Source organism: Ischnura elegans, chromosome 3, assembly GCF_921293095.1.
Source record: "Ischnura elegans chromosome 3, ioIscEleg1.1, whole genome shotgun sequence".
NCBI lineage: Eukaryota > Metazoa > Arthropoda > Insecta > Odonata > Coenagrionidae > Ischnura > Ischnura elegans.
In genome coordinates this window covers 61,276,786-61,299,012 of record NC_060248.1, presented here as the reverse complement: position 1 = coordinate 61,299,012, position 22,227 = coordinate 61,276,786, and the positions used below count along the sequence as shown (strand labels likewise).

Here is a 22,227-nt window from a genome sequence, read left to right as displayed (position 1 = left end):
AGATTTTAGTTTTTTTAATGCGTTACTAGAATTTTTTTTGTGTAAATGATTGCGAAAAATTTCGTATTTTGAAGGGAAAAAACAGTAATATGGAAATATTTTTCCCGTTTGAAATAGTTTAAGAGAGCTGGTAAAGCCGAGGTACGAGTACACAAGTAAAAACAGCATTTTAGGATAAAAGTAAAGCATGCACCCTGAAATGAACCTCAAACTAACCAGTATCACGTAACTAGAATGCATTGCTTTAAAATAATCGGGACGGTGAATTACCTTGCAAAAGCGGTGAGTGGACGTACTTATGTTATAATTTAAGTGAAATAAAAGGGAGAGGGAAAGTTTCAGTGAAATAAAAATAAATTCTGACTGAAGACCGAGGAGACAGTGATGGCGACCATTTCGGAGGTACTATTCCACCCCTTAAATGCACTCCGCGTCTTTCTCTTCACTGCTACTGATGAAAGGTGAAAAAAAAGATTACTACTGGCTCCACCACCCCTATTTACCTATCCGAAGTAGTACCGGACACAACCACCGGGCGTTTTTTTTTATTACGGCGTACTCCTCGTGAGAGATGGAGGGAAACGAACGTCCGAAAGAGCTCAATCAGTAGCCGCCCTAATACAAATTACTTCATTACGCAGGTCCACCGTATAAAAAAAACGGGAATGGTCGATCCTGGGCTACCTCTCTCAGCATTCCGGGGGGCCCTTGCCGGGAGGGCCCTTCGGAAATCCCCCCTCCCACTCAGCGGGCGAGGCAAAGGCAAAGCAACCCCCTTTAGCCGCACGGGGTCCCATGCGGTGGCATAAGGGCGCAGTGGAGTGGGTTAGGATTAATTAGCCTCCCTTAATGGCCGGCGGATGAATTCCACGGCCCTCTCTCGCTATCCCAGTGAGATTGGTATCCTCCTCCTCTTGCTCACATACAACCCAAGGATCCTTCACTAGACGACCCATCTTCCATCCTTAAACGTCATGCAGCTAATTATACCTCCAGAGGAAGCGTCTTAAATGAGAAAGTGACAATTCGTGTTCGGGGCTTTTGGTCGAAAAAATAGAACTTTCAGAAGCAACTTCTGCGTCGTAATTTTGCCATTGGATATTCCTGAATATACTCTAAACGGAAGTGAGGGTCTGATTGATGCGATATAAATAATACAGGTAAATATAATTGTAAGTTCGCTTAGTTTCCCTACAAAATTCGATATTCAGCCCATATTTTCTGCCTTTGCAACAACAAACTCGTTATAAATGAATCATGTTTCGAAAGGCATGCCAGTACAAATATGACAGATTCTGCCCACGGCTATTATATGCGCCTGAGGGCAGATTAAATTATTCCAACGAAGATGCAAGGGTAAACAGACTTTGGCCTCAGGATGATATGAGTTAAAGGCAATAAAATTATGATAATAGACTGAACAATCAATAGCTCTCGCTGTGTTACTAGTTACTAGTTACTTGCCACCTTATTGACATGAAAATAGCTGTACAACGATTCCATGAGATTTTAATTAATTCATCCACAATTTCGCTTAGTTTCCCTACAAAATTCATTGTTCTCCCCTTATTTTTCTGTCTTTGCGACAACAAACTCGTAACTAATGAACCGTGTTTCCAAAAGCAAGTTAGAACAAATATGGCATATTCTGCTCACGGCCATTTGATGCGCCTAAGGATAGATAAAATTCATTCCAGCTAACTAATCGTGTTTACCCGCAGGAAGGTATGAGTATCCTGGAAAACAAGCTGGGCCTCAGGAGGATAGAAGTTATAGGCGATAAAATGGTGATAATAGGCTGAATAGCTCTTGCTGTGTCATTTGCCGGTTTATTGATGGTTAGATAGATTCCGTGAGATTTTATTTAATTCATCCTCAAATCATTCAAAAGCGAACGAAATAAAACTATGAACATTATAAGTAACACGTCGAAAATTTTTGAATATATTAAGTGAAGCATCAAAAATGATTTGCCGGAGGGATTTTTTGCTGTAATTATTTGCGTTTTGACTGCATTATGAACTATCAGTTGCAAATTTTTGCTAAATTAACCCATATTACAATGTTAGCCAATTCTTGTCGTCATTATATTTATATTTTATTCAAAATTATAGTAGCAATAACAATGGAAACAGTATCCTAAGTTTTTATTGCAGCCTCTACTGTAGATTCAAGGATTCTCCATAGACTTGTGCCAATGTACACCAGCACCCATTTTTCGTAATTCGTATTCCAACAGGAAAAAATGATTTCAAAGTATATGCTGCAAGGATATTTTTCTCGATATCGAGCTGTTTGTGAGAAGCCATTATGATTTAAAAAATATATTATGCCTAAAATTATCACTCCTACTTCCTTTGACTTCATCACCGTCTATCGCCCTTGACTTGTGCACTCATTGTGTTTTTAAGTTGTCGATATTAAAACTAAATTAGCCAAATGACAATTTGCGTGAAGATTTCTCCCCGAATGAAATTCACTGTAAGCCGACCATTAATGAGGATAAACTCGTCTGGAAGAAAAATGAGCACGAACACATTCAACAAGACAAAACGAAGCCTACCCATCTCAATGCCCTTACCATGCTCCTTTTTTTCTGGAACGTCTACTTTGAGCCTCCATTAATTTTACGTCAACTTGCTCGGGCTGCTCGTTTCGAATTATTTCCCTGCACGGCAATTTATTTCCCTGTACTGCTATTCATTCACTTCAGCGCGATGACGCATTATTCACGTTTCCACCGCCTTCAGGGTTATTGCATTTTGCACCGGCCTAATGTTTCCACGTAGACGTGATTATGCTCTTCTTTTTTTGCATTTCGAGCTGCACGGAAGAATAGAAAAACAAAACCGTCCCATAATGAACGGAGCGCATATATGATTAGCCCAAGCATTCTGAAGGGATAATTAATTTATTAAACGCCGCAATAAATGCCACCGCGTTAATGAAATTCCAAACTCTCGGAAAAGACCTGGTAGTTTTCCCATAACGACATGGAATATCGTCACGGGTGTTGCCTCTTGTCTGCCTCGGGTAGTGTTGGTGAGCGTGAATGGCACTGATTGATGGTGTCGTGTAGGACATATAAAAGTCGTCCGTATTTTATACCACCCCGTCCGTAGTTCGGAAGAAATCCGCTTCGAGCTCCACTTGCGGAAGTGTACACAATGGCTGAGCATCACGACGGTGGCGCTGCCGCACGTATTCGCGGGACATGTCCACTCGTTAATGCCGCGACGTGGAATTCGCAGAAGAAGCCATCACTTTGAAGGCTCGCGAGGAATTTTCGCAGGAAAAAAATATAATTTTCCCGGCGCTATCTAGGGAGGAAAAGCCCTCTGGATGTAGTCAAAGTTATTAGCGTCGAGTGAGGAAGAAGAAGAAGGGGAGTTTATAGGGACGAACGAACACCGTTCGCAACGGAGACGTCTATGGGGATGAGCTGGTCGGGATTCACTTTGAAAAGTGGGAGGGCGTTAAATCATGAATGCATTTCATCCACTAATGGAATGAGGTCGATCGGGGGTGTCATCATTACGTTCGGCTCACTTCTGGGTTATGGGCTCTTCCAAGTTAATAGGTGCCTAGGAGTTTATTCAGAACTGTCAATTTTTCCCATAATACGGGGCTCGGGAGTAACGATGATTTTGGCTTATGAAAAAGTGACTTCAATGACTATGTATTGCAAATACTAAACGTATATGATACATATATGCAAATTCATTACTTTCCGAACCATCCCATTCTCTACATGATCATCACAAGAAAATATTTTACGAAGTAGACCTGGAATGAAGACCAGCTGGGCCAAATTTTTGCATCTGTTACCAAGGCAAACATGTTTTTTGCACATTAGAAGAATGCACCAGTTTCTTGTATGACAACTTGATTTCTCTTGATAGGTTTTTGTTTTATGAGGACCTAATGGAGTACATTTCAGAAACAATTTTCACCAAACTCCAGAAATGAAGGTTAAAAGCAAGTTAATTGTGATGCTTGCACATCTATTGAACTCATCTTTTCCTTTTGTTTTGTTTATTTTTTATATGCGAAAACGAAAAATTATTTTTTCGTCACTTTTATTCTCCGGAAATGTATTCTGACGAGTAGATGCAGATGAGTAAAATGATTCGCAGAGGTACGAAATATTACCAATAGGCTTCGATACCAATAGATAGTAATAAATATCATCGCTCGGTACTTCAAATCCATTAATGGAATGAAAGTGGCGTCAGGAGTGTATAAAACATTTTTCTCATTCCTGGTGGCTAAATAAACTAAAGAGCACCCATATCAAAGTGAATATTGCCAAACATTATTCGCAGAGCTCCTGTTGTTTTCAACGGTTTACTTTGGCGCCGGGTTATTATACGTACTTTTTTATTTTCACTGTAATATGTCAATTGAATTTTCCCTTCCCTGTTTTCGCTACAAAAAGTAATGATACAGAAGATAAAACAATATCATCATATTTAACAAGTGTATAAAATATCAAAAATATTAAAACATTATCTATACATAATTGAAGGTACATATTAGGTATTTCAAGCTGTGTCAAGATTTCATTTTAATCTTATGATCGTCATGGAAAATGCAATGGTCTTACGATAAAGACCCTTCCACCATAGACAGACCTTTAGAATGTTGTAGCCCTAATTAAAAGAGCAATCTAACACCAATAACAGACGCATAAAGATACATTAAAGTTTACAATTCACGTTAAAATTAAAAACATTTGTGCCAGGTTCTGCTTCCAGTGATCAAAAAGAGCAACGATATTTTTAAGATGCGATGCGGTAACTTAACCCCATATAATACATTGAAGTAACATTGTTGGAAGCAAATAATTTTGCCCCTTATGCATTTTTTTAAATTGATCTGCGCTTAAGGGTCAATTTTCAATATCATGTTTGGTGTCTAAATACTTCGTTCAAAAATTTTGTTTTCGTTAAATTATTAAGTGAAGAGATACAAAAATAAAGTTAATAATAACTAAATATTTTTATTTTTAATGAATAAATAATTTCTTTTTCATAATATAAATCGAATTGATACCTGCAATTCTAGCGTTAACTCAGTTTAGCTGGCGGTATTTATCCCCGCTTGAAAGTGGATCGAGGCTAAAAAGTTTTTTTGCTGCACTGGTGCATACAATGCGCGTTAGGGACGTTAGTAGAGTACACAGTTACCCTCCTTTCTCCCCCCTCCCTCTCCTGAACGCCTCCCGCTTACTACGGGAAGTGGGGATTCATCCGCCGTCAGCTAAAACGCCAACCGCTTGGACACACAGGATTTTCTTTTCACTCCCTCGCTCGCAAACATTCCAGCCGATGGGGTTATTTCTCCCCGCGAGCGCGTATTTAGGTCACAATGTAAAGCCATGGGAAGGGACGGGATAAAAGGAGACTCCATTTTCCTCTACCGCGGAGGACTTCGGAGGTAGGAGGTCAGCAGTAGAGCGGTGAATACGCCTCCGATAGGGTGCTGGGCGGAGAAGAGGGGAATATTGTTTCCTTGATTGCTATCTCATCGAAAAGATACTAGCAGCAAAAAATTGAATCTTTAATCGGACCCTATTTTACTACTAAGTAATGAGTTCCTATTGTCATGAGGGAGTTGGAAAATTTAATTCCAATAAATAAACTGATCCATGGCCAATATCTTCTACGCTTCAGCAATTCAAACCCGGAAAATCGCACAAATACGTCTCTAGGGGTTGCGGCGGGTGATGTTTAAAAAATATGATAGTTGTATTGATTTATTAGCTATGAAATATCTAGTATTATATAATAGTAATATATAATATTACTAATGAAAATTATATTGCAAACTACTACAAATTTGTTCAGTGAATCGATTTGAAGAAAAAACAATAAAAAAACAATTTTCCACCCAATGAAGTTTATGACGCAATCAAGTAGGGAAGTGATAAGTGGGGAATGGTAAATCTAGGGAAAATTAAATTTGCATGCTGCTCGCGGATATCGTGGATAAACTAGAGATGCCAAATTTCTACGCCAATTCCTACGAAATGGATTAGAACCGCTGATGTTTCAAGAATTAGAAAGTGATTCAACGATGGTTTTGCAGTGGTCGCTACGCTAACGATTCTCTATTTGAAACGGCAATTTTAAGTCTCCTCATATTGTAAAGGATTGAATGCTGTTTCTTAACGGCAATGCATGTGTATAAATTTTTCCTAATCGTTCTTATTAATTTGTGAAATAACAATTTGATTATAAAAGAAAACATTGTGGCCTCCAAATTTATTCTCTCCAACCTCATAGGGTCCCCCGTCCACACGCTGTGCTGCCCGGATAGTTCCTACTGAACCCGCACATGTATTCTAGTCTCTCCCACGGCAAACCCACATTCGGCCGACCATCAACTCCCCCCTCCTCTTCTCCGTTGCTGACCCTTTAAAAATAAATAGTGGTCCTTTGGTCTTGGGCGCTCTCCCATCCCGCCTTCCCATGCAACTAACCCTTCCTCGGCTCCTCCGAAACTTGACCGTTCCTCCTCCTCCCTTCTCATTGCCTGTTCCTTCCCGAAATTCTTTCCCTCCTCCTAAGAGACCCAAGCTTCACCATCCATCTTCTTTACCCCTCATCCCGTTCACGAGTGGATGTGGACCCTTGCGTTCCCTACTAACCTCTCTCGCTTCCTTCGAACGAACCACCACCGGACTGCATTCCCTCGCCTCCTTGGTTACTATCAATTAAAAAAAATTCCACTATCTTCAAGCACCATTTTACCTATCCCGCACTCCACACACGAGTACAAAAAATTTGTATATTATTACATGAATTATACATCTATTGCCATGAGCAGAAACTCCCCTGCTCCAGGAGTCGAACCGCGTACCTTTGGGTTTCCAGGCCGCTGCGTTAACCACTACGCTATCCATATTTCTAATATAATTGTGCCGAAATCACGAATCTGGATTGCATAGTGTCTGCGCAGAGACCCAGAAAGCCAAAGGTTCGTGGGTTCGATGCCCGGCAAGAGGAATTTTTTTCTCATGCACATTTCACCGCCGTTCATGCAGTAGACTTGGAAGTATTACTAATACTTCTAATTTTTAGTCTAGGAAATAGTTGTCACTATGCCAACGCCCAAGCATCATTAGGATGCCGGCGACGAACCTTTGTCAAAGGCATTGCTAGAAATTATTTGCGGGAGGGAGGGGTAGGTCTCTTTAGAGCAGTCAAATACGACTTCTGAACCACTAACGATGATTATTGATTGTAAATTAATTTCGTGCATGATTATTCTTAAATCCAGTCAATATAAGTACTGTTAAATACTAAATGAAAATACTAAATGTTAGACTAATTAAAAAACAACGAAAACATTTTACAGTGAAATCTCTAGAATTTACTATGCTTCCCTTGGTCGAACATTATCAAAGCTCAACAAATTTTACTTTTTACACAGAGAATTGGAATGTAACCGATACTAATCACACATCTACCACAAGAATTCGTCTGTGATATCCCGACTATAAATGTATTCTTCCTGCAGAGATATTTATGTTTTATACCGATTACCAGAAAAAATGTTACCGAACGTAGGTAGGCATTTTGCATGGAACCGAGGGGATGAAAACAAAAGATCTTCTTTCAAATGCAGTCGCAACTTACATGGTTCTATCCTGGATGAGTGACTGAAGAATATAAATGGGAAAATTCAAGTAAAAGCGAAGTTAATGGACAGGATAAAGAAACTAAACGTTCTAATGGTCACGCGAGATAACATAATCCGCGACATTCTCTATCCAAGTGAGCACGCGCCTTTGATTTAAAATCATGCCGTTGATAATGGGATTACCGATCTAAAAGGGATTAATTAAGGTTTGACACTCGGCTTATCCTCGAATTGACGGGTTTCTCCCCCTCTGGAATCCTATGATGTGTGGTAAAATCCATTTCCAGGCGCGTTAAGCTTCATTGATCCTATTATATCGGCGTGATTGATAACTTAGCCTTTAATGGTCATTTTTAACCTTTAATGCCGAAATTAGCCGGTTTGACCTTTTCAATATTTATTAAATTGAATTATAGCTCATAATCCCCTTCGTGCGTTTCCAGCGAAATTCTTTCCATCCATAATTTGCGTCACCAAAGGAGAGAGAGAGAGAGAGGGAAAAGTTAATTCCAAACAAGTTTTAAATTTTTTTACGAATCGATACTACCTCCCACTCGTGTACGTAAATTGAATTGAAAACTCGTCTAACACGCGAAATATTACCTCAGATAAATACCAACTGTAGTCACACATTTCAGATAACTTTTGAAATCTAGAACCTTTACTTATCTACACTCTGTACACCATCTACATTTGTTGATTATATGACCTAAAAGTGAGGTAAAAATGAAAAACGCAATCCCGTATAACCATGATCATTGCTAACAAATATCCACTATCAGAGCATCAGATATTCAGCTCGAATTTACAGAGCGTTAGATGCTGATGAGCACATGTAACGCGTATTATATTGAGCTCATTCGACCTTAAAGCCCCTCAATACTACTTCCTAATAAGTTATAACATCTACTGGTTCATATCGCTGAATCATTTTCTCTATGTGAACAATATCGAATTGTATAATTACGCGTGAGTAATTATGCTATTCGAGATTGTGTTCGCCGATGAATAATTAACGGAAGCCCTATTCCTAAGTATAATATTTTAACTGTGGTGATCAAATCGACAGTACATATTAAGTTCAATCCTTTGAGCTTAACTTTAACAACTAATATCATTAATACCATACACTATTACCGAGAATAACTATATTTTAGTCGGAGAGAGACATGTTGTAGTGGTGGGGAAAATAAACGTGGGGAGGGGAATTACTGAAATAGTAGATATTACAGGCATTATGTTGATGATTACTTCCACGACTATCGGATATTGCCGTTTTTTACTGTACACTTTTTCCTTCAATGGTGGCTTTCAATAATGGCCTCAATTTCGATCACCCTGCATGGATCTTCTCTTTATCACCAACATTGTGTGAACCATGGATACATTTTCCGTTGAAAGCCATTCATGGGTCCCTTTAAAGACAGAAAAGAAAACTTCCCGGCCCTTTCAATTGAAGTACGGCCAAAGAATAAAATTTAGCTGCTGAAACTATTCTGATTTACTTTATTTCCTGACCTACGTAGCGCGATTCCATTTTAGAGACAGCTTGGAATAACCATCCTCAGCGTATTTGTGGAAAATATTTTTCTTCTTAAGGTCATTTTCACGAAAGGTCGGAACACGTAATTGCGCAGGTTAGAACTTCATTAATTTCTCATAATGACGTTATTTTGCGCGAATGCACGATCGAAATTAGAACATGGGCTATTTAGCCATCTCACAATCATGCATTCACGCATGCGTCCTCGCGGTACACCGCTTTACGCGACGCAAATTTGGCTGCGCCTTTGTACACACGTTAAAATGCGGAATGTGCCTCGTGTAAAACGGCCTTAAGGGCTTCTTAAAGAAAGCTTGAAAACCAACGCATGCTATAGAATAAGTTAAATTATATCTTCCCTTGTTATTCTTAAAAACTCAAACACCCCTTAATGTGAGATGCTATTTTATTTTTATTCAGAATAAGTGGAAATTATCTCTAATGATTTCATATGATATTTGGCGGCAGAGACCCCGAATTTTCTGCATTCAGGAGGAAACAGATATTTTAGGTACTCTCATTTCAACGACGCTTATATTTTTCCGTTCTGATCAGGGCGATATCGCTTTGAGTGAGAGGTTTTAACTTTCAATCCTAAATTTCCTATCCAAACAGTGAGCGAACGCAATGCACGTATGAATCCCTGGAAAGTTATTATTTATTCTATCCGTGACATTAATCCATAACCATAATATCCATAACATTAATTGGATTGAACATCAAATAAAAAAGAAAAATTGATAGGAGCATGAGAGCCTCGAAATGTACACACCAAGTTCACTTAATATTTATATTATTATGTTAATGTTGAATAGTCATCTAAATCTTAGAGGTTTATAAAAAATACTTGATTTCTGAAAACGTCAATGTCATGAAAACATCAATTTTGAAGCTAAATGAATTCACTATGCACGGATTTTTTTTCTAACTCGATAAAAAGAAAAATTACTTTCCGGTGAAAATATTTTATTTAATATTAGCATATATCATTGCTATTAGATAGCTATTTGCTATCTAATAGGATAATTTTTAGCTAGCATATTTGCGTTGATAACATTCCCAAATGTATAAGGTCTAGTAATGTAAATGTATATCATGTTATTTCGGAATAACATCATCTATTTGAGGTCAAATCCTTTACTCATTACTAGCGTGATTGCAGAAAATTTTCTAGCCAACGGAGCTAATGTTTCCAAAAAAAATGAAGCACTTGAAAATGGAAAAAAACTGTTATGATCGCATTCAGCATGAAGCCATCGTAACAGCACGTATCCATCACGTCATTCCACTCGTCTTGCAATCATGGGCTTAATTACCGATGCTCTTTCATTAGAGCTAGGCATTCGTCCTCTTTATTCCTATTGATAGGGAATGTGCGGAATCCTTCTCTCCTACTCAAGGATGCATCAGCATGTCTAGTGATGAAACGTTACCCAGTAATATTTTTTAATATGCTGACGGGAGACCAGGCTCTAGTAAACATTTTGAGGCTTTTCAACCAAATAATAAATATTTCACTGTAGAAGATCCGAATAATTCTTGGTCTCATGTGGGTGTGGAATTTTTGATTGGTTCAGAATATTCCATAATAATTACCTTTACTATATATAAATATTCATTTTTATTAGTTTTTACAAAGTTTGACTTTTCTCGAGACTTAATCTACTAACCCGGGCGCCCTTGATTTTTACACGTTTTGATGTGGAAGGTATTTTTATATCTCGAAGTTTTTTTAGAAGTAGCCAGTCACAATTATCGTGTTTCTCGTTCAATCATGAATGTTGTTATTGGATGAAATCACTAAGTAGTACCCCTGTAAAAATTTCTATCTTCTCGAAACTTTTCCCGAAGATATTATACCCAGAAACGCGTTCCTTGAGCATTCCGTTCATCTCATATTTATAACACGATCAAACTTCAGCAGTACCTATTTAAGCACGTCTTCATTGAGAATTTTTCGTGCATAGCCCGGCAATCTTTTACCAGCAAAGCTTAACACCAGAATCGTGGAAAACAAATGATTGTATTCCATACTTCAAGGTGAATCTTCACTCACCGATTCGTCACGACGGGTTACTATTGAATGTTTATCGTTTAGCGCGAAGTGTTCTCTCGTTTGGAATGCAAGCTTACCCGGATTTGAACTGCATCCGCCTATGAATAATTTAGGGAAGGAATACGCGCTTCGATGCCCAAATATTATCGCCGCTTGACTTAACTACAAACGTTCATGACCTGAGCTTTATTAATCAGCAGCTAATACTTCTCCATACTGTTTGCACCGCCTGCGATACCACGGCCGTTCATCCGCAAACGCTTTTGAACGCCCTTATCGCCCGAGTCACGTGAGTAAACGTTTCGAAGCGAAACATATTGTCTCTTCTCTCTCCCTCCCCTTGCTTGCCTGCAAAGGGATTTGCTCGTTACCCTGCTATCCGTTTCATTGCTCACAATCTCTGTGTGTAGTTAACCTCCCGGCCTTTCATTGTTCGACTGATGCAGCGACGGAGACAGACGTATAACTCGGGGTATTCCCGCTCGGTGGCGTCGTAAAGGATTCTCTTCGGCGCTGTTAATATTTGAGTTCGGGAGGAAGGCTGGAAAATCCCTCGAACTGAAGCGAAGTCATGACTCGTCAGTTAATTGTTCGATCGAGTAGGTTCAGCAGCCTTTTCATCCAGAACGGTATGGGAACTCTCCCTCTTCTAGGCGAGTGCTCGAATGCAAACAAGTTTAAAGCCTCAAACCTTCATATTTTGGCGAATTTCTAGTTACCAAGCATGTTTGTGACTCCCAAGGATTGTTCTCATCCGAGAGGTGATCTGATTGTAAATACGTATCCGTCTGTGGATACATATCTTCATGATTCGCCCTTCATGGATGCACACATCGTCACCAGAAGGGATTTCCAAATAACATTGGGATACACATAATGTAACACTTTTGATTCTTTGAATAACTCATTTCTTAGATGATTAATTTCAGGCAGTTGATCACGTGAAATGTTCGTTTTTGTGATGACGATGGAGATAAAGAGTCCCTTTATTGTGTAAAATACTCCAAAGGAAACAATATTTTCTGATAGAAGAAAAAAATATTTTTTAATTGAAATCTGAAAAACTTTGCCGTACGTTCATAGTCCTATGGGTGAGCGGAGGAGGAATATATCATTCAAATAAGGAGGATACAGGTTTGGATAGCGCGAGAAACAAACAAAATTGTGAGCTTGAGAGTTAAAAGCCGAATTAGAGAAAGGATGTTATGTATGCAGATGATGAGAATAAGCCTTACTGAGAATTGAAGGTGAAATTCGCCTCATAACATTTGTGACCAGCATGAGAACATCTTTCGTTTTCCATCTCGAGATCGAACGGAATGGCATTCCTGAATCCCTGAGAACGATGAGCGAATTGCACATCGAAACGTCGGAAGGAGATCAAGAGGACTTTACACAGTATAAAACTTGAGAAATCTTCAACATCAGATGGTAATTATGTTTTGTAAGTGGAGAAGGGAAAGGAAGAAAATAGGATTTATGGGTACGATGATCGGGATTAGGCCTTGTTCTTGTGAACGATGGAGCTCACAGTGGGAGGAGGAATAGGTCGGGATGATTCGTTTAACGTAAGTGTAAGAGACGACTTCCATAGAAATTGTACTTCCATAGACTAGCACGGCCTTGAAGATGGGAGACAAGGCTCCCCTCGAAACGTCCGCTTATATGAAAGAATTAACCTGGCTGAGAACCCGAGAAGGATTCATCAATAACCTTCAACGGTAGAATATCTTTCATTCGCCTAATTTTAATGATGTGTTTCGTATTATTACGCATGCTGTGTCATTTACGGATACTTCTCTTCACCCCGAATTTTTTTCGCCTATCGTGATCGATCCATAAAACATGCCCTCTCCAAAAGGTGGTTGAACAAGCAGTGTGCGCAGTGAAAGGAATCGTGTATAGCCGTAGCAATATCATTAGGCGCGGGAGAGCGCGAGTTGGACGCAGCCCTATCGATGTGAACATCCAGAACACCCGCGTCCGGCCGTCATCCCAATTTTTGCTCTTCCATTCGCACGAGTGTGTGCGAGCGCCATCTCGCGATGTTCATCCCACCCTCTCCGCTGTTTTCCAACTTTCATTTCCTCCCCTTTCTCTACGTGGGACCCTGTCGTGCTCATATAGCGATCCGAATTTCATTCGCCGGGCTCAAGGGGGTGGGAGTGTGGGGTGGTTTTGGGTGAGAGAGAGGGTTTCGACACGAATTCTTTTCGCCATATTACTCCCCTTCTCTCTCTCTCTCTCTCTCTTTCTCTCTCTCTCCCTCTCTCTCACTCGGATGCGAATAACCTCCATATCTCACTCTCCCACTCCCAGGCGGCGTCGCCATCGTCGCTGAGGCCACCCAGGTTCCATTTCCTATCGCTACCAACCAAATATTGCTTTCCCCTTCCCCCCAATCGTCATCAAGCTCTGTTTATCGTGCGATTGAAATAATAACACTATTCATACACATCAAGTTTTAAGTTGTGGAAGGTTACACTGGATTTCCACCGGGTCAGGTTCTCCAACTCCGTCTCGGCCGACGTTTCGACGGGCGAGTTGTCCATCGTCTTCAGGGCATGTGGATGAGTGTTAAGGTTTCACTTGGTGGATTTCTACCAAGGGATAATCCCACAAATTGCACCTTGGTTATGTAGTAGTTGAAACCCAGTGTCGGAATAATAAAGTTTTGGGGAACATTCTAAAGTATACCATTGCACGCTATAACACTAGTCCACACAATGAAGTTCGTCTTAATTTTGCCCAGCCTGCATTTTAAATTCCTTCCTATAGATCTGAGAAGAACAAGCAAATACTCCAGTCTGGAGTCCGTAGCATGTAAATAAATAAAATTCCCCTCATATCTGCCACGCTTTATAGAATATCAATAGAGAATTCTTTCTACCCAAAAATCTCTTCTTGCCTTTCACCAACTTCATTCTCATTCCTTCAAAAAAATACATCTCCAACGCTTTCAACGCCCATCCATTTTAATCCTCGTGTTGCACCATCTTGATTTCGTCCTCTCGCCTCAATACGCCATTCCTCCAAAGGAGCCTAAAAGTTGCCTCGAAAACTCTCTTCCCACATCTTTTAGCATCCCCTTATACCAACCGAGATGCTCTCCGAACGCCTCGAATCTTTTATGCCTCCCTAACCATTCCGAGCTTCCTTAAGAATTCCCTCAACGACCACCCTCGTTCCTTTGCCCTCGCGCGATGTTTAAGTTACATTGCCCCATCATGTTACACACTGCCCACCCCCGTCCTCAGCTACCTCCTTCACGGCCCGCATCAGACCAATACTCTTCGCATCCTTACCTCTCTCTGCATCCACCCTTAGTCCTTTGGTAGGCTCCCCGTGGTTCCCTACTTCCTCGTGCATATCGCCTTTAATGAGTATTCCCTTTCTGGGATCAACGCCATCTTTTTTAAAGACTACACTTCCCACCGACTAGACCTTTATGGATGTTTACCGAGCGAGACAAATCGGTCCCGCGGTAAATTGCTATGCCTCTCCCGAACTCGCAAGGCGTGTGGTGGTCTCGACCCCAGTAATATTTAATCACGCCCGTCTTGTGATCCTTCCTGTGCTTTAACAAATCTAAATAAGTATGAAGAATCCTATCCCTTAAGGATTGATAAAAACGTTAAGGATTGAAGTAGGAAGTCAAGCGAAAAATATATTAGCTATAGCAAATTCAGGTTGTCCGACAACGCAACACTTTTTGGGTATTTGAGATGACTTTATTTAGCCACAGCAATATTTAATCGCGCACGTCTCGTGACCCTTCCTAGGCTATAAAAATATTAATAGATATATTATATCCCTAGAGGATTGATACTACAGACGACGTCTTTCTTTAGAGAACGTTAAAAATTGGGTTAGAAAATATTCCGAGCTAGAGCAAATTCAGGGTGTCTGAACACGCAACACTTTTTGGATAATTTTAGTGTGCCGGGACTAGCCACGGTGATAATTTTACGGAGTCACCCGCAATGCTCAAATTGTGCAAATATTCCTCGTAGAAAAAATCATTCTCCTTGTCATCCTGTCGGTTATACTCCACAAATTTCCACAGAGCGGAATGACGCCTCGTCCGCTTAACTGGCTATAACATTCACTCAATCGGAAATCTGGGGATCCCAGTCAAGGCAAATGATTATTTCTATGTGAAATTTTCGCAAACGTTTGGATATTTGAGACGAATCGACTATCGGATTTTCTAAAATTGATTGGCAGCAATCTCCGCTAGCTGATGATAAATAATGCCGTCTTTTTTTTGGTTCCCCTGCTAAATTAATTCAGCTTTACGCTTAGAACAAAAACTATTACATTAAACTATTTGAGTCTATGGCTCTAATAATAGACTGGTAATCATAAAAAGATTTATTCAACCCCTAAAAAGTCGTCGGTACATAGACATTTTTCTTAAGTTTTCTTATATGCATGTACGATCTACTGCATCAAAATAATACTAAAATATCATTACTCTTAGTTCCAAAACTAGCAATTACGCACACAGTTAGCTATGGTGCGCAGTGGTTGCGAATATCATCAAAATTCTTCTGAAATGCACCGGCATAATACGAAAATACATGATATTCCTTTTATTTTGTTACAAAGGAGTTGACATTTTCAATGATTACTTACTTCATTAAACACGAATAATTATTTTTCACTTCGACTGCACTTTTTTCCCAATTTGGTTATCAACGAAAAAATAATTACTTCAATTCTCAACAAAATCGTCCTCATAATTATTCCATGCAGTGCTCTACAATTGACAGATAGAATGTAGAGAAAGAGGGTAATGAAGTTAATCCATGGAAATAATGCCGAGGCCAAATATTTTCGAAAAATTTCGGGCGCAAAATTTTTGCGTGACTATCAAAATAAACTTTTTTGCTTCTTTGCTTTTTTCTTTTAATGATATTTAAAACGTGACAGTGTAAATTGTGTATTTTGGGATAACAATGATGGGTTTCCCTTTAGAAATTCCCCGGAATCGCTTAAAAGCTTAGGAAATAAAGCCATTCCAAAAATACGGCGCGCTCAACTCGTGAAAAACTCGCATTTAGGCAGGCCTACGCTCCAGAATAAATTACGGAAATGGGTTATTTTTCTCTTTTCTGGTCTCTTGAATGAGCGAGTTAATTTCCCAAACGTGAGATGAACGCGGAATACGAGATAATACGAGAGTTGGGGGGGCCAGTTTGAAAAAGAGATGATGGGAGGATAGAATATGAACGGTGCAGTCGAATACAACATGGAGTTCTTACAGTCGGCTGAACTTCTAGTGAAGTCTATGGGACCGACGGAACAAGAAGGTTGTAATCGACTGGGTGGAAGTAATTAGCTTTAAATGGACGAAAACTCAAGTTCCATTTGAATACAATTCTTGCATGGGATAAAAACTCTCATAATAATTCGTACATGACTCACATACTTCACTTAACAACTACCGGGGCAGTATAATTGGCTGAGTTATCACAATTTTACTTCTTTGAAAATATTGTCTATTATTACGTTGCAGTACACGCGGTGCTTACTCACAACATACAGCTTGGAGGAGCAAAATCTAGACACATGTAATTACGCATTTGATTGTATCTAAAACTAATTGATGCTGATAAGAAATAATTATGAAGCATGCTGATATTATTGGATAGCATTATTGGAATTAAAATTTCACCACACTGGAGTGCGAATCAACATCATTTTCGGTGCACAATCCAGGCTTGTATAAGCTGGTCTTACGTGGTCGTTGAACCTATCCAAATGACCTGAATAATCCGAGGACGCAGAATGAATTTTTGGAAACGTATTTTTTTCGCAGAATTATATTAGCCATTTAACTTCATCGGTTTTATAATAGGAATTTAAAGTGAGCTTCCAGTTGTATGCCGAGAGTTTCGTAGCTTTTTAAAGCTAATTTGTGGAATTATTTAAAAAGTTCTACCATTATAGGATTTTTTTCAATTTCCTGTGACTTACAAACTCATTAAGTGAATCCATTATCGCAATTTGGCATACAACGCTGGTCTGCTGATCATAATTTTACGTAAAGTGGATTGATAGACAAATAATGATATTATTTCAAAATAAAAAAATCTACACCGTTTATAATTTTAGCCTATAGATTTGGAAGTTAATTCTGACTTCCTTCTCCTGAGAGTGAGAGATTTTATTATAAAACATTTTTGAACCAAAAATAACTGAGAGCCGAAAGAGTGGTTCTGTCGCTTCAACGTCCCTGCATTAAACAATATTGTCGATTTTTTTAGATCATTTACCACTGAGAGGTTTATGGTGATGGTCTAGAATAATTTGTGAAATGCTTTCAAGAAATAAAATACTTACTTATCGTAAACAAACCCCCAAAAATGTATTGTAACTCGTCATAAAGGACACAATTCTGTTAATGAGAAGAATTAGTTACATGGTTCTAATATGATTCTTGAATCTACATTCTGCTATAACTCTGACATTTTATATCTGATTCTAATGAACAGTGAAATCTCCTTGAACTATCTGCCTATGCCAGGAATAGCGAATCGTGGAAAATTGAGCTTTTTCGCAGGTAATGGAAGATACCCATTCGCACCAATTTTTTTTGCAGTCGAAGCCGCAATTTATTATGGCCATTAATACTTTGAGTGCCGGCTGCTAATTTTCAAGTCCCCCTGAAAAATCCGGGAATTTTTTACTAAATTCGTACATTTTTTAAAACACTAGCATCAAAAATATATTTATATCGATGCGTATTTCAGTTAAAATGGACTTTTCTCTTCTTTATGAATGAGTTGAATAACAGTTATTGCTAATTTTTAAATATATAATTTAACAATGATAACCTCCTGTTTTTTAAAAATAAAAAAAGGTGCAACATATGATGTACCGCCATAACATGCATAATCATTTTTTTACGCTCAATTTGAACTATGTAAAGCATGGAAATCATAAAAAAGCTTTGTTCCAAGCAAAGCATTATAAATCCTGGATGAAAAAAAGGGTCACTGCACCCTCAACGAACGGTTCTTTCCGCAATAGAATTTTCACACAAAGTGGCCTAAGATAAGGATACCGGTAGTTACAGAGGACTTTTCGTCCTCAAGACAAAAAGTGAATTCTTCTTCTTCCATCGAGCAGTTGATTTTTGAAATAGCAGTACCACTAAGCAGTAAACTGGAAAAGTACCACGGCAAAATATTATGGCTTCACGCATACATAGCAAATTTAATAGAAAGACGCAATATTACGTCCATGGCAATCTTCATAAAGATTAACAGGACGTAATATTACGTCCATGGCACGCAAAGTGTTAAAAATAAAAATGTCGGACTGTGTGCTCATTCATTTTATATCGTGATGATTAACAGTGTAGTTCCCGGTCAAAAGACATTCTGATCTATGTTTACGCCTTACATTCTATCGAAGGGCAGTGATGCATCCTCTACTTTATCTTCTAAGCATATGTCCACCTGATCTCCCATTCGCAATGCGATCTTTTCTACGAACATTTTCACATTTGACTGTATATATATATATATATATATATTTATTTACTTTTTGTCTTTTATTTATCTATCTCAATGTGAAATGTAGAAAGCTGTACTTATATTTTCTCATGGGCCCCAGTGCCTACGAAAATAAACGATATTATTATTAGTATTAATATGAGTAAAAAATATCTAATCGTATTTCTCTCACGCTTGTGTTACAGGTGAGAGGGTTTGCGCCAAGTGCGAGAAGCAAGCCCAAAGGGAGTCGCTCGGCTACCGCTGCCCGGGCCACGGCATCGGCACCGAGGAGGTGTACCCTGAGGACCAGGAGGAGGGCGGCGAGGAGTTCCTGCGTTCGCTGCGGAAGCGCGGGGCCCGGCCCACGCGGTGGGGCGCCCTCTCCGCTCCCCACTGCCACGGCAAGTGGATCCGCGTGAGCTCCACCGAAGGGTCAGAGCCGTGCCCGTGCGCAGGAGGGCCCGACTACATCTTCGTCTGATCGGAGCGAGGGCCGGCCGGGGGCGAAGCGGGAGAGGAGACACACTGAGAGCAGGGGGAGCAGATAAGCATGGGCGAAGAGGGATACGGCGAGGATTTTTAGGTGAAAGCAGTCGAATTTTTTTTTTTTTTTTTAAGAATCATTGGTGGGCACGCTAAAGAAATCCAGGTGGTGATTTAGGCCAAACGGACTTGCAGAAGGAGCTGTTGGTTTCGCTACAGATAGAGAGGCCTGCTGGATGGAGAAGTGTAGAGTACGTTACTGAGAAATTTTCTGGGTTGAGAAGCTATTAGAGGTGGTTGCAGCTGCCTTTTTTTTTGAAAAATCATTCGTGGAAACACTAAGAAGGGAGTGTTTATTGTAGAACGCGGAGATGGAGCTGTTGATGTCGCCACAGAGAAGAAGTTCGCCATATTGGAGAAGTAGTGCACGGTCGTGGGTCAAACCTGCGCCGCCGGAGATTGAAACTATGAGAAGATGCCAATTCACAGCCTCCTGAAATAAGCCAGTGCCCGCTCGATGATTGTGACCTCCGGTATTTTAATGATCGGACGTTTCAAGAACAACTTCAAGCGCGATTTCGTGGAACCAGTGCTCGGAGGTTACGTAGATGATACCGGCTCGGATAGAAGTATTCTTAATTTCAAGGTACCATGAGTTATGTATGAGCCGGTTTCTATGTGAAATCATTGTTGACAAGGAGGAGAGCTTATTGATGGAGTAGTTTCAGTGTCACGGTTGGTAACAGCGACTACCAGCGAATGTGAAGGCATATGTTTTGAAAATTATGGGTGCCTATTTTTTTCCTCTGATGATCACAGAGTGGGGGAGAAAGATGTCATTTGTGAGAAAATATAATAATATTCAGAAAAAGTCGCTTTCAACTCAAGCATCAAGTGCTTTTTTCGGTTTGAAAGGGCAATTTTTGAGGGGTACGTTCAGCAGAAGCTTGAAAGACTAAAAAAAAAAGCTCTCCGTGTGGAAAATTCAAAGATGGACAATACTTGTGGTGAACTTCTGACAGATAAACAATAAATGTATGGATCTTGAATGGGGAAACACTTTATCCTCTTTGGAAAGACATTTAACGTATAAAATGGAAAAATTGAAGCTCTATTCTACTGGGTTACCCTTTTTTTTTAAGTATTTTATTCACGAAGGTCAAAAAAATAATATTGCTGCTTTTTACTTTTGAGTAGTCAATATTTTTCATAAAATGCTACAGTATCCATTCTTTTGAGGTAATTTTCGTGGGGGGAGGGGCAAGAATTGTTAAAATCGTGGCATATAAACGCTTAGTTTAATTTCGCTAAACACAACAGCTCGGTAAAAGTACTTCGCCGAAAGATAGAATAGACGGGTAGGGCACCATTGTTTTCAAAATACCAGCAACGCATGAGTTCTTTTCCTTCATTTTGCATTATGTCATTCATCAGAAGTAATCTCAAACACAGAATGTATTTCCTTCGAGATTTTTTTTAGATACTGCATGAGTCACATTATCAACCGAAGTATGATGTCGCACGTGTCCGATGGAAAACTTAATTTTATTTCATTATAAGTAGACCTCAAGAGTAACCGTGAAAAGTATTCTCAGCGCTTCGAAAAATCTACTAAATTAATTTTTTTTCACTCCGAAAAGGTTTTGGAGACTCTTGGCAATGTTATTATTATTATTGCAATTAAGCTACACCTGGACTGAGCTCCACTTCGAAAGATTTCAGTACTGCTCCACTTTTATTATCATAATCTCCTCTCCTAATTTCCCCCGTAATTGATATCCGACTGACTGATAATTGACAAAAAAATGCATATGCAATAGCATATGGCCTCCCTTTTGAGCAAGTCGGATGTTTATTTTTTTGCGAGTATACAAAACTCGCCTTTGCTGTATATTTCGCCTCTCAGTAGGTTATTTCATTTTTTTAATATCTCATTTTTGGATATGAATACTGTATGTCAATGATGAATGCAAACTCGAAATTCAATGTAACTATTCCTTTTTTTATGAATTCAACGGGCCTTTAGTTGCCAAAACAAGAGACTAGATTGGATTTAAAGCTTAGTTTTTATTAATTATTATTTCTAACGTTTAGCTCGCATCTAACCTTTACTCGGAGTAGTTCTTACGGCAGCGATTTGCTATTATTCTTACCAAGTGCCACTATATGATAGTATTTTTTGTGTACTGAAGTTTTGTGTGGAAAAAATAAAGCATTAAGTGTTGGCTGACCACAAGCAAGAAATTGTGGATATCTCCCATCAATTTCATTTTGTGCTTTGCTCAGTCAACACAAACCAAGATGTGTTTGTCTAGATGCATTACTTAAGAATAGTTCAGTATGAAAATATATCTTGATTCTATAGAGAAAGAACAAATGTTGAATTATGGCATTTAAAATGTTTTGATCTTTTTATAAATAAATCGATGTATTTGAATCATTCGCTTTCACACTTATTTCTTTCAAGAGATTGAAGCAACATTTCCCTTGCCAATCCTTTCATCGATGAGAGAGCACATTAGAATACCACAACAGAAAAAATACAAAACTCTTTGCCCCTTTCTTAAAAACTGTGAATGCAAATTAGTGAATATGGTTCCCATCAATTATTTTCCTATCCTATATCAATCAGCTTTTGAGAGACGACCTTTTTGCTAATACTCATTCCATAAATGTTTTCACATTGCTCGACGATGAATCCTTACATCTCAATGCACTGGAGGATTATTTTATGCGCAAAAGAAACGCATTACGAAATATATTAACTTTTATCATATACACAAATTTAATGTAGTCAACATCCTAAGAATTAGTAAGAATATCTTATTAATTGCACACTGCAACATAATATGTAAGTAGGTGCTATAAAGAGATAAATGTGATGCAATCGATATTACCTCAATTTTCACTGTTACTTCCTGATGGGAAGGATACGTTTATATATTCAAGGAATCAATTGTTTATAAGATATTCCTTGATCCACTTGTCAG

At 39.1% G+C, this 22,227-nt stretch overlaps 1 protein-coding gene across 1 annotated transcript in view; it reads left to right on the top strand.

Moving 5' to 3' along the window:
* Window positions 1-21,677, top strand: part of LOC124155905 (somatomedin-B and thrombospondin type-1 domain-containing protein) — a 958,847-nt gene extending 937,170 nt beyond the window's left edge. Inside the window, exon 5 of the mRNA XM_046530100.1 lies at window positions 18,958-21,677. Coding sequence (XP_046386056.1) covers window positions 18,958-19,235 — 278 coding nt within the window. The 3' untranslated portion in view covers window positions 19,236-21,677. The remainder of the gene's footprint in view (window positions 1-18,957) is intronic.
* The last annotated feature ends 550 nt before the right edge of the window (window positions 21,678-22,227 follow it).